Source organism: Chiloscyllium plagiosum, chromosome 28 (assembly GCF_004010195.1).
Source record: "Chiloscyllium plagiosum isolate BGI_BamShark_2017 chromosome 28, ASM401019v2, whole genome shotgun sequence".
Lineage (NCBI taxonomy): Eukaryota > Metazoa > Chordata > Chondrichthyes > Orectolobiformes > Hemiscylliidae > Chiloscyllium > Chiloscyllium plagiosum.
In genome coordinates this window covers 15,983,030-16,010,383 of record NC_057737.1, presented here as the reverse complement: position 1 = coordinate 16,010,383, position 27,354 = coordinate 15,983,030, and the positions used below count along the sequence as shown (strand labels likewise).

The window sequence follows — 27,354 nt, the reverse complement described above, 5'->3', positions numbered from 1 at the left end:
AAGACTTTAAAGGGACCTGAGGGGTAACTTTTCCACGCAGAAGGTGGTGCGTGTATTGAATGAGAAAGCTGCCAGAGAAAGTGGTGGAGGCTAGTATAATTGCAACATTTAAAAGACATCTGGATGTGTGTATAAATTGGAAGGCTTTAGCGGGATATGGGCTAAATGCTGACAAATGGGGCTAGATTAATTTAGAATATCTAGTTGGCATGGACAAGTTGGACCAAAAAGTTTGTTTCCACTTTGAAGTTCAGCTGCTTTGTCTGTGTTTGTACAATGGCTGCAATGAGATCAGGCTCCAAGTGGTGGAACCTAAATTGATTGTTCGAGAACAGGTCACTCCTCTGTAAACACTGAGTCAAAAAGGGTGGCGCTGGAAAAGCACAACAGGTCAGTCAGCATCCGCGGAGCAGGAGAGTTGATGTTTCTGGCATAAGCCCTTCATCAGTAAATGCTGCTTGATAGCACTGTGGACAACCCCTTCTGTCACTTTGCTGATTGAGAGGAGACTGTTGGGATGAGAATCAACCAGATTGGATTTGACCTGCTTTCTGTAGACAGGACATATATAGACAATTTTAAAAATTGTCAATGAGATGCCAATGTTGAACATCTTACCTGACAGCACAGCTAGTTCTAGAGCTTGGACTTTCTGTCAGACAAATTTGCCCAATAGGTTAGAGATCACAAAACACAGCTCAAAGTGAAATTGACAAACAGTTTATTGCAAGTGATATGGCTGGAAGAGAAATTGACTCGGCTGACACAGAACTGACAACCTGCACAGGTAGATCAGATTTCTCCTCCCAGAGCTGAGGATGAGAACAATTTTATAGTAGTGCTGCACAATGACATTGATTAAGAAATGGGAAACTACAATGTATCTGGAAATGAAGTCATTTAGTTACAAGGATGCTAATTGGAAAACAAATATCGGACGAGTGTCCTGTTCCTTCACACAATGCAACATCCTGACAGTATCATGGTTCCATTCATCTTCACAGAAGTCTCTTCTAAAGTGGTGAGGTGCTTCCATTGTCCTGTTCCTGGAGCATGTCCTTGCTGGTGCATGTCTGTCTGTCCTGCTCTTTGTGTGGCTTTGGTATGGCTGGGTTGTGAAACTGGCCTTAGGGCTTTGAGATATCTGTGGTGCTCTGTCATGGCCATGAGAGCTTAAAGTGTATTCCATTGTCTGCATGCTGTCTGATTCAGCTTGTGTGTTGCTCAGGAATTCTGAGTGTTCTGGTACAGTTTGGCCAATTTTGTGTTTGTGGTCCTATTGTGGGTTAGCAAGTCTTTTCTCACAATTCCCCCTCTTTCTTTTTATTTTGCTTAGAGAAGAGTCAAGAAGGAAGCAAAGTAGCCAGAGCCAGGGGAATTATCAGTTGTCAGGTGGGTTGGGGGGACTCTGTATCGGACAGGTAACTCTCAGTGTCCGTGTCTGGCTCAGCAGAGGCTATCCCATGGGCAGGGTTTTCTCCCAGTGGATCTGTGCTACTGAGTGGTGAGGGGGGCAGAGGGTAACAGGATTGCACATGGATGTGAGCAGCACAGTCGGATGGCCAAGGCTAGCACTATAAGGCCAGCAATGATAGCACTTAGGGCTATCAGTCCCTGCAGTAGGGCTGTGCCCCATGACCCCAGCCAGGAGACTGCCCAGTCCCATAAGTCCCCACGGGTGTTCTGATCATGCAGGACAGAAGTGGCCTGCCAGATATGTTGGGCCAGGTCTGTGATATTTTCACTGGGGTCAGGAATGTAAGTGCAGCAGTCAGCACCAATGAGGGCACATGTGCCCCCTTTCACAGCGAGCAGGTAGTCCAGGGCCATCCTGTTCTCCAGAGACATAGTACGGATGGCAACAGCCTCCGCATTCAGCTGGGCGGGTGTGCCTGCTGTGGAGTTTGCCACCTTCTTGAGTGTGGCTGCGAGTTTGTGGGCTTCTACCTGTAACCATAGGATTGCAGAGTGGGGTGACATCAGGTAGAGAGCCGCTTCAATGGCAGTGAGGGCTCGTCTGCTGCGGGTCATGGGCTTTGGGAAGGGAGGGGACTGGGAGTGATACATGAATGGTATGGTGTACCCAACGTAACAGCTCCCAGTCCAGGATAATGGCAACCAGGGGTAGGCTTTGCAGCCACAGATAAAATAGGTGCCATTGTAGGTCCGGAGATGATGGGTCTGGGTCCATGTCCAAATGGTGAGGAAGGTGATGTTCTGGCAGGTCCTGTTGAGGACCCGTAGATGTAAAATGCTGCCTTCTGCAGCAGATTGACGTGCTGTGAGAGTTAGGAGCAGGGTGTCAGTGCACCGGCTCCAGCCAGCCTCCCACCCGGATGGCTGTGTGCTTTTTAAACAGATGGATCCTGCAGGTGGCCCATGTGTGTTAGTGTCAGCAATGGTCAGGGCTGGGGGCTCATGGGAGAGGTTGTAGGCCGGGTAAAACCACTCTTTAAATTTGTCCAGGTGGTACCCCGCCGACCTCCAGCGGGCTGGGCTGTTGTCCCCATAGCTGGGCTTGGCCAGTGTGGTAAGTTCAGGGGATCTGTCAGGGTCTAGCCACCACTCCACCATGTCAGAGATGTTTAAGGGGATTGAGGCTAAGGGAATGCCTTCATGAGAGTGGACAGGGATCCTAGTGCAGAGCCAGCAGGGGATGTGATTAAATCTCTGGGCATACCCATGGGCCATTTTGAGGAAGGTGTTGGCCCGTACGTCACAGCGCATTATGAAATGTGTTGCCCCTTGTTCCTGTTTACCAGCAAGCCACAGTGTGATGGTCAGACAGGTCAGGCTGAGGGTGTTGGTGGCCAATGGCTGCTGCGAGCAATTGGATCCATCCTCGGTGGTCGGAGTGGTGTCTTTCTCTGTGTGGTCACTGTTCATTGGTTGTGGAGCCCTCTTGCAGCAGGTGGTATGTGTCCTTTCGGGCTGTCCTTCCAGTTTGACAGCTGTCCGGGTCATCATCAGGATCAGGTACGGGCCTTTCCACCTAGGGGAGAGAGAATCTTTTTCTAGTGATTTAATCATGACATAGTGCCCGAGTCAGAACAGATGAATGGGCACTGATTGTGATGTGGGCAATGCGGCCTTGATCCGGTTGTGTGTAGCACTAATGCTCCTGTTAAGGGCCTGGACATACTCTAGTAGGGCCTCTTGTGTCAGAAGAAGGCCCGTCTGTGGTGAATTTCGGAGGTCTGGCCGCAGTGGGCATAGGTCATCCCATAAGTACTTCAAAAGGGGTGAGCGCAGATGTGCAGTTTGCTTGCGCATGTATAGTATAGAGGGCAAGTGGCAAAGTGTCTGGCCAGCTCAGTCCTGTTTCTTGGGTGATTTTTATCAGTGTGGTCTTTTCAATGGGTCTGGGGCATCTTGCAACATGGCCCGGACCTCTGCGTGGGTCCAGGACTTATCAAGGGGAGTAGATCCAATCATAATGTATGGAAGCTGGCATTCAGGGCCCTGGTTTCTCAGGGCAGCGGCCGTGCTGTGTGTGAGCCTGGGGTTATTATCTGAGTTGGGCAGCGGTAGTGAGTGGAGGCTGCCCAGCAGCTGTTGTATCCTGCTGCGAGCTTCTCATGGGCTGCTTGGTAACAAAGGCAGTCACTTCATTTAGCAGCGGGTCTGGCTCTGGGGCCGCTAGGGGAAGTTTAGGGTATTGTGGGGCGTAGGGTGGCGGGGCTGTGCCCGGAGTGGCAGGGGTCTCAGCAGTTGGGGTTTTATTGCTGCGGGCTTTAACTTTAGGGGGCTGGTGGTGTTTGGCAATGTCCTGAAATTTGCGAGACTCTGCAACATGCAGACAGTGTCCCATGAGGGATCCCCGTGCCCACCTGTAATGGTTGTGATCCAGTAATCAATTTTATCAATTTTGAAGGACCCCTCCATATGGCCAATTCCCTTGGGACCAGGTATAAAGGTCCCTTGTGAAGGGGATAATGTAATGAGTGTCTTTTAGCATGGTGTCTGCCAGTGACCCAGGTGTAACAAGAGCATCTCCTACCTTGTTCTTAAGGACTTGCCGATTACGTCAACTGTCGGAGAAATTTGCCCAATAGGTTAGAGATCATAAAAATCAGCTCGAAGTGAAATTGACAAACAGTTTATTGCAAGTGATATGGCTGAAAGAGAAATTGACTCGGCTGACACAGAACTGACAGCCTGCACAGGTAGATCAGATTTCTCCTCCCAGAGCTGAGGATGAGACCAATTTTGTAATAGTGCTGCACAATGACATTGATTAAGAAATGGGAAACTACAATGTATCTGGAAATGGAATGATTTAGTTACAAGGATGCTAATTGGAAAACAAATATCGGATGAGTGTCCTGTTCCTTCACAATGCAACATCCTGTCAGTATCATGGTTCCATTCATCTTCACAGGTAGGTGTTAAAGTCTCTTCTAAAGTGGTGAGGTGCTTCCATTGTCCTGTTCCTGGAGCATGTCCTTGCTGGTGCCTGTCTGTCTGTCCTGCTCTTTGTGTGGCTTTGGTATGGCTGGGTTGTGAAACTGCCCTTAGGACTTTGAGATATCTGTGGTGCTCTGTCATGTCCATGAGAGCTTAAAGTGTATTCCATTGTCTGCATGCTGTCTGATTCAGCTTGTGTGTTGCTCAGGAATTCTGAGTGTTCTGGTACAGTTTGGCCAATTTTGCGTTTGTGGTCCTATTGTGGGTTAGCAAGTTTTCCCACACTTTCTGTACCATGGCTGGAATATTGTCAGGGATCACAGCCAGTGTCTTCAGCCTTTCTGGATGGTCATGTGGAGTGAATTGATTTGGTTGTAGACTGGCCTCAGTGATGGTGGGGACCTCTGCAGAAGGCTATTCAAGGATGAAATTATGGCAAAATAATTTCTACTAATTAAAAGACTGATAACAAAGATGCTGAAAGCAACTCACTTGTTGCAATGTTTATTGCAACCAGCTAAGAATAAGCAGTTATTTTAGTTTGGAGAGAACTGAGAATGAAGGGAAATAAACTTACAGGGTTACAAGAACAGAGAAGGAGAATGAGATTGACTCGATTATTTTACAGAGAGTCAGCATGGATTTGACAGGATGAATAGCTTCCTTTGATGTTACCCTGAGTCAATGACTTCATGGCTTCCAATACAGGTACAATCAGATTCAACAATAGCTTTCCGAATGATGTTATTTCTGAAGCACAGTACTGACAATAAAAGCTGAGTGATCTTTCCTACTCCAGCTTGGACATTACTGGCCCCATTGGAAGATGGCCTCAGTTAATTTGGTCAGATCTCCTGAGTGTGAGTTGCCTTCTAGTGGGAGCAGTTTTCAGGGTTTCTGAACTTCTTCTACATGTATGTATTTCATGCTGATAGGCTGATTATTGCAACTCCCCAAAGGCCAAGTTGATACTTTGTGGTGCACAGGCCTTATTCCACGGTGAATAAACATTCTACAGATTGCACATTCTCCCCGTGTCTGTGCAGGTTTCCTCTGGGTGCTGTAGTTTCCTCCCACAGTTCAAAGATGTGCAGGTTAGGTGAATTGGCCATGCTAAAATGCCCAGTGTTCAGGGATGTGTAGGTTAGGTGCATTAGTCAGGAGTAAATGTAGGGTAGGAGAAAGTGAGGACGACAGATGCTGGAGATCAGAGTTGAGAGTATGGTGCTGGAAAAGCACAGCAGGTCGGGCAGCATTCCTTTCCTGAAATGTTGCTTTGCCTACTCCTCGGATGCTGCCTGACCTGATGTGCTTTTCCAGTACCATACTCTCGTAAATGTAGAGTAATAGGGTAGGGGAATGGGTTTGATGGGATACTGTTCAGAGGGTCGGTGTGGACTTGTTGGGCCAAAAGGCCTGTATCCATGCTGTAGGGATTCTATGGATAAACTTATTCCACAGAGAATAAAGAAAAATGTCTTGCGTTTGGGGCGGCATGGTGGCTCAATGGTTAGCACTGCTGCCTCACAACACCAGGTTCAATTCCAGCCTCGGGTGACTGTGTGGAGTTTGCACATTCTCCCCGTGTCTGTGTGGGTTTGCTCTGCTTTCCTCCCACATTCCAAAGATGTGCAGGTCAGGTGAATTGGCCATGCTAAATTGCCCGTAGTGTGAGCTGCATTGGTTCTGAGTGGGTTACTCTTCGGAGGGTTGGTGTGGACTGGTTGGGCCGAAGGGCCTGTTCACACACTGTAGGGAATTGAATATAATCTAAATCTAGCTTGAATCATGTTGATGATGCAACTTTGCACATCTGCTTTTCTGCTCAACCCAAATTAATTACACTGCAAGTCTCCAATGTATTCCAATAATGGTCACAGCTTGTTTAGCTTTAATACCCCTCTTCTCCATGAAAGTAAATGTTATTGTTCATGAATGAAACTATCATTTCATTCCAAGGAGTTGAATTCTCTAAAAAAGTAAAAATACAGATGAGAACATGAGAAATATTAAATGGTTACTTCATCCACCAAACCTCTTGGCCTTAATAGTCTTTAATTCAATGTCCAAACGGCATTAGAACAATTCCTAATTCTATCATTCTGCTACCTAGCCAGGGGGAACCTGATGATGTAATGCATTTATTTTCCTTAGGTTTGTGATGAGACTCTGGCTTTAAGACGCATATTTTGTCTTTTTTTTATGAAGAGTGGTTGAGACAGAGGTGCTGAGTGGTCAGCTCCAAACTAGTAAATAGCTTTGTGAGTCCTTGGGGTTTCTTTAAAAAAATGGAACAATAGAAGCAGCCTGAATGGGTGGAGTCAAGCTCCCACAGAACCACATTTTTAGTTTAGCTTTCAGTAACTGTTGCTAGGGTCAAGAAGATGGATGTGGAAGCTTTCTTTTTCCTCTCCCTGCTATAGCTAAAAGCTGAGGTTCTCTTCCTGCTGCTAGAATTGTATGTAAGACAACCTATTTTTCTGAATTTGCCTTTGCCAAAGATGTGTTTATGGAATGTTACTGTATCAGTGGTTTATTGTTTTGTTAGGTATCTCCATAAAATTACAATGAGGTCAATTCTTTTCTTTTTGTTTTGTCAATATTTTAACTATAGCGTCTGAATAAAGCGTGTTTTGCTTCAAGCCTGATAGTTGGATGAATCAAATTACATCTGGAAGACAATGCCTTTAAAATAAGAAAACGTGAGGGTCTAGGCTATCTTCTTGGCGTGTTTTGAGAGAGTTTGGTTGGTCCATAACAAGTTGTAATTATGATCTCTGAATACTTACCCTTCTGCAAAATGGCATTCAATGTGCAACTTGTATGAGTTATTTTACTGTGGGGTTAAATAAAACAAGCAAAAGATACATCTTATTCTGATTCATTGTGTTTACCCCAATATGGAGCTGCTGTATGTTCATTTCTAAGCATTATTAATATTTTGTTGGCTTTTCTGTCAGGAGGGGTAGGGGGGTCACAGTTTGTGCTTTTGTTAATTAGTCACCATAACAGAGAGAATTCTAGGGGCTAAAGAAAAGCCAAAAGAACGGTGGACGCTGTAAATCAGAAACAAAACCTGACATTGTCGGAAAAGCTCAGCATGTGTGGAGAGTAATCAGAGTTAACCTTTTGGGTTGAGTGACTTTTCCTCAGATTTGAGGAGAACAGTTTTGAGGGAGGATCACCTGACCTGAAACATTAAATCCGATTTCTCTCGACAGATGCTGAGCTTTTCTGACAATTGTTGTGTTTTGTTTCTAATTCTGTGGGTTGTCGTGGCAGGGAGAGGGGGGTCAAATAAAGCTTTCATCGGAAGACAAATTTTTTTCCATGTTGGGGACTGAAAACAATTTGGAAGATAATAACTAACCCACTGAGTCAGATTTAATTCAACAATGAGCTCTTCTGATAGGGGATCTGTTCAGCTACAGATGTTGCTACAATTTTGACACTGACTGGTTGGCTGTTGGTGAGGGAGCACATTGCAGACTTGCTTCTGTTCCACTTTGCTGAAATCCCCAATACTTCAAGCTGCTGAGGGCTGGATCACCTCAAATAGATGAGTTGAAAATTATTGTAAAACTGCAGGTTCGATTCTGTCACATTGTGAATGTCATATGAATTGTTTAAAGTACAAAGGAGCATGGTAGTTACTTTTAATATAACTTTCATTTTCTTAAAATGACTTGAAAGGAAAAATAACTATTTGAATTTATGTAGCATGTTTTCATGACTATATGACATCTGAAAGTGTTTGACATTCAGTGAACTACTACCTTTTTAAAGAATAACCTCTGCTTTAAATGGCTTACTGGTACGCAGCAAGATCCCACAAACAACAATGTGGTACTGAACACATAATTTGTTTTTATGATGTTTACACCAGAGCTAATTCCAGTTCTTTTCCTAATAATTCCAGGCAATCTTTTACATCCACTCAAGTAAACAGATGGGGCATCAGTTCATACTGTCCAGTAGATAGGCAGTATCTGGGACAGTGCAGCACCTCCCTCAGTACTGCACTAGAATTTCAGTCTTCATATTTGTGCTTAGGTCTTGAAGAGGGACTTGGTCCAAAAATCTTGTGACTTAGAAACTTGGTGGTTGCTTGCATATGAGGAAGCAAACAATTGGTGGCTATGTGCTTATGGAGAAGTTGCAAATGGCATTGAACGTTGTGACTCATTTCTGACATTCTAATGGAGGGGAGGTCATTTATGAAGAAGTTGAAAGTAGTTAGGCTGAGGACGCTACCCTGAGGAATTCCTGGAGATGAGATGATTGACTTTCTACAACTACAACCATCCTTCTTTGCCCCAGGTATCCTTCTAACCAGTAGAGAGTTGCTCCCCTCCTGACCCAGATTCCTTTGGAGTTCAGTTTTGAAAGGGCTCCATTATGTCACACTCAGTCACATGCTGCCTTGATGTCAAAAACTCTCTTTCAACTCTGGGGTTTAGCACTCTCATGCATATTTGGACCAAGCTTATAATGAGGTCAAGAGCTGAGTGACCCTGGTGAAATCCAAACCAAGTGTCAATGAGCAGGTTATTCCCTTGCAGGTGCTGCTTAATTGATTGCTCACCTCTTCCATCAGGAGAATAGACTGGTACGGCAGTATCCGAATGGATTAATCTGCTCTGTTTATTAAGGACAGGGCATATCTGGTCAATTTCCCACACTGTCAGGCAGATACCAGCATTGTAACTATATTCCTTATTAGTATAATAAATGACAAGATTTATGACCTAGATTTCAATAAGAGAAAAAACATTTTTACTTTAACAGAATGCACTCTTACTTGTCTCGTCAGGATTTTTTTAGACAGTTTCCCCATAGTGTACAAGGAGTGGACAAGTAGATGTTTCCTCAGACAGTGTGTAAAACAGGCTCCTCATTTATATTAAAAATGTTCCATGTGCCTAGGTTTGGCTGATTTGTTTTCATGGAGGGTATTAACTCATGGTGTTACTCAGGTGTAAATTGTGCAGAAACTTCAGAGTGAGTGTCGTGGTGCTGTTCAATATGAATACCTTAGCACTGCAGTTTGAGTTAGATTAGATTAGATTCCCTACAGTGTGGAAACAGGCCCTTTGGCCCAACAATCCACACCGATCCTCCGAAGAGTAGCCCACCCAGACCCATTCCCCCTGACTAATGCACCTAACACTATGAGCAACTTAGCATGGCCAATCCACCTGACCTGCACATCTTTGGACTGTGGGAGGAAACCGGAGCACCCAGAGGAACAGGGAACACAGACACGGGGAGAATGTGCAAACTCCACACAGTCACCCGAGGCTGGAATCGAACCGGGTCCCTGGTGCTGTGAGACAGCAGTGCTAACCACTGAGCCACCAAGCCACCCTTTGTGTTACTTCAATTTGGCATTGATTGGCATAAAGTTGCTATGTTTGCACTGTAGATGCAAAATTAATTTTCAGCTGGAAATTAGTTCAAATTAATAATGTGTTTAGTATGTTTGGCACTGAAAATTGAACACTTCAAGTGTGGCATCTCATATCTTCAGATTTTAAGTGTGATCATGGCTGTGGAGTCAAATAAATACTCTGCCTGTGTAGTTACTAAGAAAGGAGATGCTGTCCAAGTCACAGTGTCAGTAGAAGTTAACTCATGCACTAGGAGGGTTTCAGATAAGGAAGAGGTATTGGATGGGCTGCTAATTCTTGACGTTGATAAGGCACTGGGTCCAAGGTTATTCACTCCATTCACTCTTTCCTGGGCTCAGAGGTGGTTCCAGGGACAGGAAAATCTCAAATGTAACACTGTTGTTCAAAAAAGGTTGCAATGTTGGTTTTGACGAGATTAAGTGTGAGGTAGTACATTTTGGTCAAAAGAACAAGGAGATTGTACGGATTGTAACGAGGTCAGCCAGTGTACCTCATAGAATATGTGTTCCTTGATTAATCTGGTCCAGTCAGGGAGCCCTGGCTGACAGATATAAATAGGACAAAAGTGAAGACTGCAGATGCTGGAGATTAGAGTCAAGATTAGAGTGGTGCTGGATATGCACAGCAGGTCAGGCAGCATCCAAGGAGCAGGAAAATTGATGTTTCGGGCAGGAGCCCTTCATCAGGAAGCAGGAACGACGATTTTCCTGCTCCTCGAATGCTGCCTGACCTGCTGTGCATTTCCAGCACCACTCTGATCTTGAGATAATAACAGGAGTGTCAGAGATTTTGGTCACTCTGAGAGCTATCTCTGAGGGAACTGGATCAGTATCAAGTACTATTCATATGTACATAACGGGTGACTTGGTGACAGGATACCAACCTCTGTGGAATTTTTTCAGAATTAGTATAAAATAAAGAGTTTGCAGGAGCAGAGAGAGACCTGGATGCAGAGTCACTAAAGGTCACAGGACAGAGCTAGCAGTTAATAAGTCATACAGCATTAAGCAAGACATATAGAGTACAGGAGAATGAAGGTTATGCTGAACTTGTACAAGACACTAGGTAGACCTCTGCTGGAGTATTGTGCATAGCTCTGGGATGGCACACTTTAAGAAGAAGGTTAAAGCATGGAGAAAGTCCAGATGCGGTTGATGAGAATATTTGCAGAGATGACAAACTTCACTGATGAAGATAGATTGGAGATGTTGGGACCATTTTTCTTGGAGAGAAGGCTAAGAGGAGATTTGATAAAAGTTTTCAAAATCACATTTGGGCTATTCAGAGAATTAGGGTGAAACTGTTCCCTCTCATAAAATGATTGAGAACAAGAAGGCATAGACATAAGGTAATTTCCAAAAGCAGCAAACTCACTCACACAGCGAGTAGTTTGGGTCTGGAATGAACTGCTGGGTATGTGATGGAGGCAGGTTCGATTGAAGCATTCAGGAGGGCATTTAATGATTATTTGAAAAGAAACAATATTCAGGGTTATGGCGAAAAGGCCGGACAATGGCAGTAAGTCCTAATAGTTTTTCAGAGAGCTGGTGCAGATGCAATTGGCAGATGACCTGTACTGTTAAGAATTTTGTGTTCAAAGTTTTTAAAAACATAATTTTTTTTGACATTTCCTTTCTGTCTCTTCTTTCCCGCTCTCATAACCTGGTCTCTCTTTGTCTCATTATTTCGCTTTTCTGTGCCCGATTTGTTACGGAATTCATCCACTCTCATCTACAGTTCCTTCTCAGTGCCTACACTATACATTTCACTGTCTCTCAAACTGATCAGTTAAGGAAACAAGGTTGTGTGTCCTGTTCCTGCAGGAACCAGGTGCCTGTCTCCCCTCACGCTGTCATTGCCTGCTTGCAGTTTCAGCAACTTGCCACACAAAAATATTTAAACCCTAACTGTTGGAGGACATTTCTAACACACCATTACAGATGGCAGAGGCTGTTAGATGTACTGTCACAGCATAGTCTGAGCCATCAATTCCTGATGTAAGAGCTGCTCCTTGCTGAGAATGTCTACTGGTGAGAACAGCTGATATTTTCTCAACGAGACCCCTTCACTGATTTGTGAAATGCTTCAGCTTTATTGTAAAAAAGCCCCATGGTCACTCTCTGACTTCCCCTTTTCAGAGTTCGATCCATTAAAAGCAGTCGTCACATCTCATTCATGTGGATGTATTTACACTGCAGCGAGGCGACTGGCTCACAGAGAGATTGTCTTACCAATAGACAATTTCACAGTTGGATCGGTCCATTTTGTGAATCATTATTTCTCAGCAAAGCACCCGTACCCAAGCAAACATGTCTTTTCCCATACTTTGCTAAACCAAACAATTCCCAGATGGGCAGCTTGCCCACCTCTCAAACAGTGAAGTCTTGTTGGCTAACAACGTGGCTGAAATGCTTCGGAGGCAGTAAGTTGTTGGAATAAATTTTTATGGAGGTGCTGTGTGACAGCAGGAGTTACAATTATCAATGCCATTCTTTTATAAGCCCATTCAACCAGCCCGTAATAAATGGGCAGCACGGTGGCACAGTGGTTAGCACTACTGCCTCACAGCGCCTGAGACCCGGGTTCAATTCCCGCCTCAGGCGACTAACTGTGTGGAGTCTGCACGTTCTCCCCGTGTCTGCGTGGGTTTCCTCCGGGTGCTCAAGTTTCCTCCCACAGTCCAAAGATGTGCAGGTTAGGTGAATTGGCCATGCTAAATTGCCCATAGTGTTAGGTAAGGGGTAAATGTAAGGGTATGGGTGGGTTGCGCTTCGGCGGGTCGGTGTGGACTTGGTGGGCCGAAGGGCCTGTTTCCACACTGTAATGTAATCTAATCTAAATCTATAATTTGAATGTGCTTTATTCATCAAGGGCCATTATTTATGATTTTACACAATCTGCCTTGATACTTTCTGGGTCACCATTTGTTTTTTAGAATCCCAACAGTGTGGAAACAGGCCATTTGGCCCAACAAGTCCATACTGACCCTCCAAAGTGTATCCCATCCAGACCCATTCCACCTACCTCATTACTCTACATTTACCCCTGACTAACCTATCCCCGAATGCTATGAGCAATTTAGCATGGCCAACTCACCCAACCTGTGCTTTTTTGGATTATGGGAGGAAACTGGAGCAAACCCGCACAGACACAGGGAGAACGTGCAAACTCCACACAGGCAGTCACCTGAGGCTGGAATTGAACCCAGGATCCTGGTACTGTGAGGTAGCAGTGCTGACCACTGAGCCACTGTGCCCAGGTGCTCATGTGGCATCATTGAATGATATCTGACCCTTCCCCAAACTTTTGCTGCTTCTTTAAATATTTCAGTCCAGGTGTATTGAGCCAGATACTCTACTGGCACTGAAACACTAATGGCTGTGTTCTACTTAACTGTGGCTTTAAGTGTTCTCTGTTGTTCCTTACCTTGCAAATATCCATTGTAGTGACATAGATACAATCACATCGTCACGTTGGAGACAGGGAACAGCTTGGATGAATAGACAAGATAGATTGTTCTTTGATTAACTTTGGTGACCAAGACATTTTCCCCAGGAGGTTAAACAGGTAGAGAAGGTGACTATGCAGGGGGTGGGGGGAAACAAACCATATTCCTGTATAAACTTCCCAGTGTTGAAGCTGGAGAACAGTTTATACAGGTTAGGACCGTGTAGACCCTTAAGCCTATTCTGCCATTCAAATAGATCTTGGCTGATCCATAGCCCGACTTCTACTTTTCCTACATTCAAATCCCTCCATATATTTATCAAACAAATCATTACCAACTTCAGTCTTAGAAAATGTAATTTGACTTAGCATTCACAGATCTTAGAGAGAGTTCCAGGTTCCCACCGCCCTTTATTAAGCAAGTACTTCCTGAACTGACTTCTAAATACTTTGGTATAATTTATTGGTAGTGCCTATTTGTTCTGGATTCCTCCACCAGGGGAAATAATTTATCTGGATCGATCTTAGAAATTCTTCTTATTGTTTTAGAAACCTTGTTGTTAGAGCCACTCAATCTTCCAAACTTGAGGAATAGAAACTGTGTTTATTCCACTAGGCTTTATCATTTAAACCCTGGCACCATTCTCACTTGCAAGTTTCTATTATGTTTCTACTTGATGGTCTATAGTATTAGCCAATCTCATTGAGCTGCATTCCATCAGTGGTCCCCACCAGTAATAGGTCAAAGAACTTTTGTTCAATTAAATCGCATACCCTCCAGAATTCAGAAACAATTTGAAACAGCTTTATTTTGAACTAGAGGTATCCACAAAAAACGTTTACACTAAAATAATGCCTTTATTGCAGCAATGCTCTTTGAAATCCCCATTGCATGCTATTCCATTCTTCCCACGCCACTCACATTCACTTCCTTCCCTTCTTCTAATATAATTCCTATCCCATTCCACCATCCCAATGCTTTTTCATGTTCCAGTTTTGTTCCATCTCTCCCATGCCACCCACTATTCCATATCTGCCATGCATTCCCCCTCCACCCCTTCCCATCCTTCCACATTGCAAACTGTGCCACTGCCTCATCTGTTCCAGCCAAGATAACTTTGTTGTCAGGCTTCCCTTTATGCTCATTGTTCTTTTCCTGCATGATTTACCTCCCGAAATCCCCTGCCATTGATACCACCAACCGTTGGCAGTCGCTCATGTGTTCTTGTCCTCCTGCAATCCACGTAACTGATGCTCCAGGGGTGGTCACAAAATCGACCCACCAAACAATCAGAACAGTGTGCATCAACAAATCCTCCACTCAATAATTACAAGATTCCAAAGTTTAAGCTTCTAATGCCCAGCTAGTTGCAATAGTAGTGCCATTTTCTTCCTGACTGATTGGTAAAATTCCAAAAGAATGAGTTATTGAAGACACAGGAAGAACAATGAGTAACAGTCCCTTTTAAGTAATGCAGCCCACTGTAAATTCACTGCAATGACTAATTACCCTTTAACAGACCTCATGGACTTTAAGAATGAGAACTTTATATTCTGACTCCATTTTTCTTCAATGTTTTAGTGGTCATCTCAAGCTTGTACCATCTCATTGCCCTATCATTCAATGGATACAACTTTTCATTATGTACTTTTCAACTGATTGCTGCAAATTAGAAAATTTCCATTTAAAAGTCTAATAAAGTGCTTACGAGCCAGAATACAGTCTAGTGCAGCTGGAGTACTGTACACTGCCTTGTTTACCTTAATCCAAAATGTGTTTTAAATAGTCGGCCTCCCATGAAAAAAACACACCATTACTCAAATAACGCCTCTTAGGGTTTTGCCTCATATCAGTTAAATGTTGACTTTTTATGGGTTTCTTTAAAGAAGTTTGAGAACACTGAAGTGTCTGAGTAATATTTTCTAGCCCTATACCTCTATTCACTACTTACAGAATTTCTATCAGTGCCAATACTGTGAGGATTTTTGAAGAAGAGTCATAAATCCACAGTCTACCTGGCCTACATTTGCCCAAGTCCCACAGAGTTTTTGTGTGTTTACCTTTCCTAGTCTTCGGATCATTGTGTGTGATGAAAAATGTGATGAAAAAAATAATTGTTTAGTTAACAAAAGAAAAGCTTCAACTTCATTTTAGACATGATTAGTTGACATTTTAGTCGACACATATGTAACATACGGAGAATGTTAGAAGTTTTAGAACTCCCTTCAGTATGTTTGTGTAACATTATCTATGCTTTAGTCACTCTTCTTTTTGTGATTTGTCTTAGCTGTATCCATTCTTTGATAACCTTTCTTTTGCACTCAAAGAATCTGCAGATGTCCTCCATGCTGGATGGTGTAGTAATCAGGATATCTATTGTCTGAATTCCAGAATATTTAGTTAGTAATATATCAAAACCAAGCAAGTGAGGGTGTATCATTGATGTTCCCCAACTGACATAAATGGGGTAAGATACTGGCATCTGCCTGAAAGTCCAATCACCAAATCCAAAAATGATGGTTGATGTGAAGGTGATCAAACAGTGTTGTGACTATCCCCTGTGAAAAGCTAAACAGGAATACATCATGTTCCAAACCATAACTACCCTTGTCTTAAATTTCATATATTTCCTCTTTAGAGGTATTTCACAAACAAGCAATCCTAGAGAGCTCTGCAGTCAGAATCTATTTTCAACTGTTCTCCCACCACCCCTAGTTCACATTGACTGTTACTTAATCAATGACTCTCTCCCTGTCAAACAGCTGAGTTAGCCAAAACACTCCCCTACCAATCTTCACTGAGTTCACTCCTGATCTACACTATATATTAATTGCTGGGATTATGCATGTGTTGACAAAATCAAACCGGAAAGTGATAGACCCACAACCTACTTGATTAGTAGCATATCTACAAATATTCACTACCTCTACCACTGACATCCAGCTACAGAATGCATTGGAGGAATTCACTATGACTGCTTAGACAGCAGCTTCCAAAACCAACCACCATGACCATTGAGGGAGATGAGGGCAGTAGATAGATGGGAGCGCCAACCCCTGAAAGTTCTCCTGCAAGCTCCTAACTTGCAAATATATACTTCACTGTCATTTGATCAAAATCATGGGACACCCTCCCCAATAGGCTTGTGGGTGTACCCACACCAAATGTTCAAGCAGACAGCTCTTCACCACCTTCCCAAGGGCAATAAATGCCTACATACCTACATACCGTGAATCTCACAAGGCTTACTGATGGAGCCGAGGCATACAGATCCCAAGGGGTGAGGCTTTGCAGAAGCACCAATCCCTATGGAACTTTCCCCTGCCAAAGATTCAATATGTGTTTGAATATTATTGATGGAGCAGTTTATTTTAATTTCATGCGTACTTACCCAGAAAATCTCTCAATGACCGTAGCGCTGAGTTTCACGGTCTGAAGACAGGATCATTTTAATCCACCAAAACAAAATTGGACTTAATAAAATCCCTAGTACATGAACCATCACAAGCAAATTTTGTAACAGTTTCAAGACATTAAGGTGCATGATAAAACCATTTATCCCAGTACTTTAGTTTATGTAATCCCACTGTGTCTCCCTTTCTTACCTATCTAATAGTCCATGGAAACATCCTGTCTTGTGGACATGGGTTTACGTTGACTGAATTATTCACTGGAGTTACTGAGAACATACATTTCCGTGTCAGATAAATGCAATTGCACACAAAATGATAATAAAAAAGAGATGGATTCTATTAACCTGCAAATATTGCTGCCTTGAATTTCATCCAATTGTGATTAATTTTTCTGTGGTCTGTGCAGTTTGGCTGTGGGCAGCATTAACTGTTGCCATGCATGCAGTGAGTACTATGGGCCCTGAGACAGAATTGAGGTCTGCCAGTGCTGGGCCACGCCCGCTCACACTTGAGTGACACGCATCGAGTAGGTGTGGGGTTGGGTTAACTGTTTGCACGCCAAACAACCTTGCTAATAAAATAAAACCTTCTCAAGAAAACCTTTGGTTTTCAGATTTTGGGATTTTGGATCAAGAGTTGTTTACCTGTACCAGGTAATATTGGTGTGGCGAGGGAAGCAGGGTGTCTGGATTGTGAGTGAACATGGCAAGCAGCTTTCCAAACTAGGAAACTAAATGACTGTGAAAATAACCATGCAATGAGAAGGTCATGCACATTAGAGTGGGTCAATTCAAAACCAATTCAGGACAAAAAAAGACAGAGAGAGGAAGGGTGAAAGCATTGAGAAGCAGAAGACAGAGGTGTAATGGAGAAGTGAAGAAAATTAATTCAATATTTTACGAACATCCAACAAAAATGAAAATATGAAGACATAAGATACCATAATTTTAATATTTGATTTTCACAGCCAAAGACATTTAAGAACAATAAAAACATGGATCACATTGATAAAGGGATTCTTATATTTGAAATGATGAGACTCTCCTTCTCCCTGGATGGAGTGTGAATACAATAACTTCATGTTCTACAGTGCAATTCCATAGTAAGGCAGTCAATGTGATCTTTTTAAGAAGCTAATCATTGAGTTCACATCCTGGCAGTAACTTTTAAATATTTGAATTTAACTGTACATCTTCACCTTGTCCAAAGTTGCGGATTTATTTGCAATTAAACGATATTAGTCTCTCAATGTTTGAATAATAGGTTTTGTCTCCAGATTCTAAAATATGTTATATTTAATGTTAAGGAGAAAAGATGTTCAGACATAAGAATGTCTTTTTGTTGTTCGGGCCTGTGAGAAATGCCTGGGGCTGGAGAAGACTTGAGATGGCTCTGGATTTATTTTGACTTGTTACTTTAAAGCTACTGAAATAGGTAATTTCGAAGGGCAAGTCATGCAAACATTGGAGGCTGTTCAGAACTTCTGTACATTGGCAGATGTTTGGCTTGTTAATTTCTGGAAGATGCAAGTTGCCTAAAAATCAAAGAAACCAGGAGGTTCAATATTTGTACACTGTTTACAACATTTGCAGTTGTGATTTGTTGGCGGTTTATACAGAATGTGACCATGAAGGCAAGTTGTATTATGGTTATATGGTCTTGAATATAACAGCATTGTGTAACCTGGTAAGCTTCCTCACTTACCCCATCACTATTTCAGACATGACAAATACTCAACAATGCCTCAGAGTAGGAAGAAATATCACATTTCCAAGATTCTTTTGTTATATTGTCGAGGACGGAATCTAGATTAATTTCATATTATGATGCTGCCTTGAAGAGGAATTTGATTTATGATGGATTAACTCACAGATACACATTAAATTGTCCAGCAGGTTGATTGTAACTTGTATCTGGGATGCACACACATGTACAATTTCACAATACCGTATCATGATAGTCAATGAGATGATTTGGGGAGAAGTGGTAGGGAAGGGTTAAATCACATATATGGTCCAGAGATGTTTGCATCTCTCATTTTGTAATAGTTTCTATTCAGAGGTGCAAGGGTGCAGGGCTCTAATTGCTTTAATAACATGATTGACATCAACATCAAGGATGGGGAGGAGAGTAATGATGATTTCTGACTGCAGGAAGTTTGTATGAAAAAGGCCAGTTTTATGCAACTTACCAATTTTCATGTTACAAGGAGCAATAAGAAATAAGAAAAACCTCACTTTGAAAATGGCATTTGTTTGATTCATATGCTCATTTAAAATGAGTCTGTCTGTTTGTGTCTACTTTGCCAAATTGTCTGTTGTTTGGCATTCAACAAGAATGAAAGAACACACAAATCAGAAATAACGAAGGCAAATTAGAAATGATGGCCCAGATCTTCCGATAGGAAGATGGCTGTTGCAGCAGTGCAGACTGGATATGCTTGAGGAAGCAGGCAGAAGTCCCAAGGCATCTGAGCACACAGGAATTGTCTGGAAATTTTAAGTTTTTGATGGACAATCTGCAACTCTCCAAAATGATATCAAACTCTGAGATCGAATTGAAGATTACAGAGGATTCCAGCTTAGTTCCTCAATACCTAAGCTGGAAAGGTTTCACACAGAGGGTGGTACGTGTATGGATTGAGCTGCCAGAGGATGTGGTGGAGGCTGGTACAATGCAACATTTAAGAGGCATTTGGATGGGTATATGAATAGGAAGGGTTTGGAGGGATATGGGCCAGGTGCTGGCAGGTGGGACTAGATTAGGTTGGGATATCTGGTCGGCATGGATAGGTTGGACCGAAGGGTCTGTTTCCATGCTGTACATCTCTTTGACTCTATGACTCTAATGGAACTTACCACCCCACCCTCCACCTCCAATTGACTCCAGCTCTGGCAATGTCACCATCCCGCTGACGTACTCTCCCCCTTGGACTGCCTTCCCTGACCTGTCCTCACAACGCAACTCTCCTGACCCCCCCATACCACCCCCACCTTCCTATTCCTCCTTGACCTAATGACCCTCGCACAACCCACACCCCCAACTCCATTCTTGACATCCTGCTGGAAACATCTCTGACATGAACCAGCTCTTACCCCAAACACTGACTTGACTCCCTCAGACCTCCCCATCCCCTAACCCAACCTTACCCTAACTCACCATTCAACATCTCTCATCCAAGCCACTTACCTGCCACTCTACACCCTGTCCTCCCTTCCATTCCAACACATCTGTCACACTACATCCTCCTCTACATTCAGTCACAAAGAATCTTGAATCTTAACCCTGGTTGACTACAATGGAGCTTCAGGGAGTAGCCAGCACTGGAGACCTGGCTGTAATTGATGAGATTTCTCTACAATTGCTGGTGGATGTCAATTTGGAAGTTCTGGATCGATGTTATTGATGTGGCTTGGGGGTCATGCTGCCAAATAAATGGGCATTTGGAGCATTAGAACCACTGTCCTGATCTCAGAATACACTGACAGGAACTGGTGGTGAAGTGGCAATGCCATTAGACTGACAACCCAGGGCCCCATGCTTAATGATCTATGGAGATGGGTTTGAATTCCACCAAGCCAGTGGTAAAATGTGAATTCAATATAAATCTGGAATTGAATCACCAATCCTCATGGCAAGCATTGTTTAAAAACTCATCTGACTTTCCTTTTGAGAAGGAGGTCTGATGTTCCTACCCAGTCCAGCCTACATGGGACTCCAGGCTTACAGCATCATGGTTGTCTTTTAACTGCCCTGTGGACTATTAACAGTGGGCAAACCATACTGGCCTAGCCAAAGATGCCTACGTACAGTGAATGAATGAAAAGGAAGTATCTGAAAGAGTATCTTTCAGAGAGTTAGAAGAAAATGATCATTATTCTGTTGGTTCTGACATGTGTCTTAAAATATTGGAAAATACTTCCAATCCAGTGAGTTCCTGTTTGTTGTTAATAATCACTGCTGTTACGTGTATCTACTCTTAAAAGACAGCAGAGCTTCAAGAAGATAGCTCACCACTCTCTTTGCAAGGACAATCAGGGACAGGCAACAAATGTTGTCCTTGCCATTGACACACACGTAGCATGAAGCCACCATTGGGTGGTTGGGAAGGGATAGACAAAAAGGGGTGTGAATCACCACAGAGTAGGTTTCCTCCACTAGGTACAAGGTGCTTGAACAGTCCAGAGCTCCCAAGAGCTGAAGCAAGGCCAATTTATACCAGCAATTTTGGGAACAGATCTGAAGGAGGCTGACTGTAGGTGAATTGTACAATTCAACATGAACACTGAGATGTGGGAACCAGATCTCTACGTGGAGATATGAATGGTCAAGAGTTCAATGGGCTGTCAATCTTGTATTGATATAATTGCATTGGTTGCCTGACAGGTCCTGCAGGGAATGCCAATTTTAATAAGACCTAGTAGCTACTAATCTTCTGTATATATTTCAAGTGGTAAAACTTCCCTGTAGGATTATAAATTATTATGCATGTAACTGAGCCCAAGGTCATTCTAGGCTGTTCCATATGCAACTGCTGAACCTCTATTGCAGTTACACAAGGCAATTAATAAGGGTTGAGCATCTTAATGAGGAAGTTCTTGGGATCTGAGCGATTGTTCTTTAAGATGTTTAATTCAGCTTGGGTATTTTCCTGCTGATAATAGTTCAAAATTATAGCATTTCCATGGTTTAGACAGTCATCTTCAAAGTGAGAACAGCCATTTCCTTCCCGAGAGCTCTTGAACAGTCAACTAACAAGTTGATGTTAGTTGGGGTTGATGCTAATTAGAATACATAGGCATGCTACAAGTTGCAATATTTAATTAGACTTTAACTTAGAACCAGTTGGGGAATACAGTTTGTAGATTACTTACAGTGTGGAAACAAGCCCTTCGGCCCAACAAGTCCACACCGACCCTCCGAAGAGCAACCCACCCAGACCCATTCCCCTACATTTACCCTTTCACCTAACACTACAGGCAATTTAGCGTGGCCAATTCATCTAGCCTGGACTGTGGGAGGAAACCAGAGCACCCAGAGGAAACTCACGCAGGCACGGGGAGAATGCAAACTCCACACAGCCAGTTGCCTGAGGCCGGAATTGAACCCAGGTCTGTGGCACTGTGAGGCAGTAGTGCTAACCACTGTGCTACCGTGCCGCCCACTTTACTTTTATGATTCACAGCTCCCACAACAGACTGAGTTGTGGTCTGTGCAATTCTCTGCAGCAGCACTTCATGGTTTTGAATCGTCTGGTGGAATTTAGCTCAAATTGAAACTGAAATGAGGAGGTGCATTTCCACTCAGTATTGCCAACAGTGTGTGCAGTGAAAATCTGGTGAAGAAAGGGCTACAAGTAATCTTGTCTGCACGTTCTGAGAAAATGTTGTGTGTCGAAATGGATCAGATCCTGAAAATAAAAATTGCTCAAGAGTCTGCATGCTTAATATCTTGACAAGTCTTATACACAAGGAAAGCAGTGTTTTTTAGTGCAATTCTGATGTTATGTTCTCAACATTACAAGAATACTGAGATTCACTGTCATACTTTGCACATTTTGCTTTTAAGCTTAACTCATTACCAATCAAGTGCAGCAGGTCAGGCAGCATCCAAGGAACAGGAGAATCGACGTTTCGGGCATAAGCCCTTCTTCAGGAATCTGAAGAATGCCCGAAACGTCGAATCTCCTGTTCCTTGGATGCTGCCTGACCTGCTGCACTTTTCCAGCAACACATTTTCAGCTCTGATCTCCAGCATCTGCAGTCCTCACTTTCTCCTCATTACCAATCAAGCCAGGTAACATAATTTTTGCCCATGGTGCAGAATGGGTGGTGTTAGAAACCTCCCATTATACACCCTGTCCGATTTTTACGGCTCTTAAAAGCCATTTGACTCAAATGCTGAAAAGTAAAATGGTCCCCAGTATCTTATCCAAAGAGATGACATGGACACAATGTGGACAGAATTCTGCAAGTGAAACTTTCAACGAGAAAAGATGCCAATGGTATCTGCACAGAGAATGGCAAGAACATTATGTAACTCAAAGCAGAAAATCAACAGGAAGAAATTCTATAAACAGATGATGTTCATGGACATTGGCTGGAATGGACTTCTTCTCACATTCAAGGGCAAATTCAATAAAGCTGTTGAGCTTCAATGAGTCGAGACTGGCAGTAGCTATAGTATTACTGCCTTGATGTTTTTGCTTATAATTGTCGCCAGTGTGAAACTTCAACCCCTGAACTCTCAATGGTGTCTTGTCTTCCTAGTTACTTGTTACTGAAGCTGAAACAACAATTTACCGAGAAATCTCCCTTAGAACATTCTTGCATTCTTACCTTAATTGATTTTATCCATCTTCCCCATTGATTAAGGTGTTCAAGTGATAGTGCATTGCCTCCATTGACACTTCCAGCTGTTCTGCTGTTGGGAATACCAACAGTTTGACTTGGTACCTGAACCAAAGAGACAATAAGTGATGCAACTCCTGACAGCATTATTGTAAAGATGATCAAGCATTTTCATATTGTTCAACAAAGACAAGACCGTTCGTGATTTCAAAATGAAAACCTGTTCCTTCCAAAATATGCCAGATATCCTCCCGTGGATTCAGTCACCCCAACCAGAATATCCAGGAAGGAGTATACCCTGAAACCAAAATAAACATTGCTGGGAGCACTCAGCAGGTCTGGCAGCATCTGTGGAGAGAAAGCAGAGTTAGTGTTTCAGATCCAGTGACACTTCTTCAGAACTTCTGTGGAAGAGACACTGAATCTGAAACTTCACATCTGCTTTCCTGCCCACGTTTCCTCAAACGGGCTAGGAAATCCAAGTTGGTGACAAGCCAAAGTAGTCTTGCAATAATAATGTAAACCCAGAAGTCGTTTTAGCAGAATCCATGACTCTTCAGGCAAAGCTCACCATATCCAGATCAGCATTACTGCCACATGCTGTGATCTGCCTGCTCCATTGCTGCCATGCTTCAATACACAATGCATCTGATGTTCCATAATCTGATGGAGATTTATCATCCAGGTCACCCTCAGCTTGGATAGGCAGCTGAAACAGAAACCAATTTGTTATGGAGTGAGATACTTCAATGGTTCAATTGTCACCTCACATATATCAACTTGATCTTTGATGAGCCTCTCTCGAGTGACTCAGTCTGTAAAAGGTGGTGGTGCACCCAAGCCCATATAGACCAGAGGCCTCGAACTTTGATTCCAGGTCTGTACTATGTTAAGGTGGAGGTAGTAGGTCCCACATAGTCTCAGTTACTCTGGATTAGGGAGGGAATGAGAGATTAGCTGCTCATCCCATCCAGTAACCCCTGGTGGAAGAAACAGAGAACTCATAAGTCTGGTCACATCCTCAGGGCATCTCAAAGGCCTTCACATTTTTCTTGAAGTGCAGTCACTATTATGTTGGCACTTTACCTAAGGTCTCATGAAAAATGAGCTTGTTGACTATTTAATAAATTTTGGGAGAGGTATGCATTCTGCCATAAATCTAAAACTAACATTAGAACACATGGTGGAAGGAGTAACATATCAGCAGGGATAGAGGATTGTTTAGCCAACAGGAAGCAGACAGTATGGATAAATAGATTTTCCTCAGTTTGGTAAGTGGCAACTAGTAGAGTGCCATAGGAATCGGTGCTTGGTTTGCAATTATTTACAATTCATTTAATGACATGAACGAGGGACTGAATTTATGGTAGCTATTTTTGCCAATGACACCAAGTAAGTAAGTTATCAATAGGATGTAGAAAGTCTGCAATGGGATATAGTCGGGGCAGAGGAAATAGATAGTGTGGACAAAAAAATAGGCAAATGGCATATAATTTGGACATGTCAGAGCTTTGACTAAGGTCTTGCAAGGGTATCATGGGCAGAAGTCTGGAAGTAGCTGAGAAACAGCCATACCCATGCCCTCTGAAATACAGAGATACAGTGGATCCATTTGCACCCCTGCCAACCAGAATTTTGCTGGAGTTAGAAAGGGATTTTTAGGTATTAGCGTTTACCAACACATTTCTTCCCCTTTATGCTGCAATGGGATGTGGATGCGGAAATAATAGGACTTTTAGAAAAGCTTAATGTAATCAAACAGAGTCAACATTGTCTGTAAAAGGGAAATCATCTTTGAAAAATTTGCTAGAATTCGTGAGGACATAACAAGCAGAATTGATAAAGACAAACCAGTAGATATAGAGTATTTTGATTCCCAAAAGGAATTCAGTAAGATGTCACATAAATCATTATTGCATAAGACAGGAGCAAGTGATATTGAGAGGGGGGGGAGGGTAATATATTAGTATGGATTATGGATTGATTAATACACAGGAGACAGAGACTTGGAATTAAATTGTCTTTTTCAATTGGAAAATTGAAGGATTAGTCCTAGGGCCTTATTACTTACTCATTATATTAGTGACTGAGAGGAGGGGAGAGTGTAAAGTATACAAATTTCTTGGAAATATAACATAGATGGGAGGCTATATTGTGATGACACTGTAAGAAATCTGCAAATGGATATAGATAGGCTGAGTGAGTGGTCAAAAGACTGGCAGATGGATTTTAACGTAGGAAAGTTAAAAGGTAGACTATTATTTAAATGGGGAGAGACTTCAAAGAAAGGGCAGAACAGAGGGATCTGGGTGTTCTTTTGTGTGAAACACAGAAAGTTACCCTGCAGTGCTGAAAGAAACAAATGAATTAAAGTGGCAAATGAAATTTGGTCTTTGTTGTTAAGGGTTTGGAGTTTAAAAATAATGATGATTTGGAGACGCCGATGTTGGACAAGGGTGGACAAATTAAAAATTCACACAACACCAGGTTATAGTCCAACAGGTTTGTTTGGAAGCACTAGCTTTTGGAGTGCTGCAGCACATTTTCCATGATAATCTCATGATATTGTTTGTCCCCCAATGATTCTAACACTGATTTGTAGAGATGCCCTTTACAGGAAAACACAGGCCTGTTAGAAATGAGCTCAGCAATGCACTTTGTGACATATTTCAGCTTCTTCGACACTTTATAAATTTTGGTTTTCTTTGTTCCTGAAAAAGTTTTTATTAACAGAATATATTCTGATGCAGTTACAGTCGACACACCTTTTAAAGTGAATTTATTCGAATTGATTAATCACGCAATATTTTCAAGCATTTAATTCTCACTTTGCTTATTGCTTAATTCAAATCTTTTAATACAAATTACAAGGGGGAATTTTCAGCAAGTGGCCATGGATTAAATGCTGCAAACAGAGGAATTGATGTATGGAATTAATTTGTATGTGCGTGTTGGCCTTATTCTTCACAAGACCTCAGGCCTATAATTTTATATCAATGCAACATTGCTGCAAATCAAACAGCCTTTGGTAACACAACTGCACAATGAACTAATCGAAGGAATGATGATATGTCTTAAAGGGATTTTTAACTACATGACAAAGAAACATAAATAACTGCCAAAGTGCAACACGAGAAACAATTTTATTACTACAGAGTGGTATATCTTGAAATATTCTTACTGATGTTAAAGAAAAACTGTTTTGAACTAAGGTCAAAATATTTACGAAATTGGGAATGCTATTCAGCTACACCGAAATGTCTGCCCATTGTTCGGCCTCAGTATAATTCTCACCAGATTCGAGCAATTCACAATACTTTCAATTCAACCAGTAAAATAGTAGGTGCCGTGCTGAACAAGGCACAGCACTGTGTGGCAGGTTTGACTGTCTTTTTTGTTTAACCTGTGGAAAAGGCCGCAATATGATGAGATTGCTTAAAGTGAAAGCTGTCATTAAAGTTCTGTTACCTCACTTCCATGTTCAGTTTCCTCAAAATCGGAGCACATTGCTTTGCTAAAATTAGGAATACGTTTCTCCTTTCTTTATATGAGGAAGTCTTCACGTGGCAGGAACAGCGCACAATGCTGACTTCGTTCGGTGATATTTGACATGGCACAACGGCAACACTTCAATAGATCAACGGAACATCTTCCGGTTAAGGAAGGCACTACAGCAATGCAAATGATTTCTTTTTATTAGAACACTGAAATCTTTGACAAGCAATGACAAGCTAATAGTGAATGTAAGAAACGATATATTAGCAACTCTACAGAGAAGGGTGGGAATGCCTTTATGAAAATAGCGAGGACATCAGTGCTTTTTCTTTCAGTTTCCCCGAGGAAAATTGTCTTTTCAGTAAAAAGAACTGCTTAATGTCTTGGAGCTTAACAGTTTCTCTTTGCAAACAGGACAGTTTGAAAAATTACAGTATTAAAGTTATTCTGAACCAGCTTAACTTTTACTGGATTTACACAACATTCTTATAACCATCATTCCAGCAGATCCACGAACTCAAGGAGCAAAATGTCTATCGACTGCTTTTGTTGTTTGTCTACTATTAACAACAACAGTAATTTGAAGGCTTTTCAGATCCAATTCGTAAAATGGAACCTGAGAATTCAAGTCCTTGGAGTTTTGTCTGACTCTACTGTGTACGGCCATTAAACAGCTGAGTCATCTAAGAGCATTTAACATCTTGTTTTATTGAGAAGAATGCAGTTTGGTAACACTGATAAAACCTCTACGGGTCAAAACAACAACAAGGGAGAATTAAAGAATGTCACCTCTTTCTTAATCTTGGAAGAGTCCCATTGCATTGAAATCC

At 42.4% G+C, this 27,354-nt stretch overlaps 1 protein-coding gene across 3 annotated transcripts; it reads right to left on the bottom strand.

Moving 5' to 3' along the window:
* Positions 1 to 1,095: 1,095 nt before the first annotated feature.
* LOC122563822 lies at positions 1,096 to 27,354 on the bottom strand. Of its 3 annotated transcripts, none has more exons than XM_043718014.1 (5): positions 27,314 to 27,354; positions 26,498 to 26,697; positions 23,601 to 23,738; positions 23,018 to 23,134; positions 1,096 to 2,992 (listed from the first exon to the last, which is right to left on the bottom strand). In XM_043718014.1, exons 2-5 carry the CDS (start codon positions 26,534 to 26,536, stop codon positions 2,876 to 2,878), a joined length of 411 nt encoding a protein of 136 aa, XP_043573949.1. In that variant the 5' UTR covers positions 26,537 to 26,697; positions 27,314 to 27,354; the 3' UTR covers positions 1,096 to 2,875. The 3 variants fall into 3 exon arrangements, with proteins under 3 accessions (XP_043573949.1, XP_043573948.1, XP_043573950.1); XM_043718013.1 differs by lacking the exon at positions 1,096 to 2,992 and adding an exon at positions 4,538 to 4,821; XM_043718015.1 differs by lacking the exon at positions 1,096 to 2,992 and adding an exon at positions 17,650 to 18,213.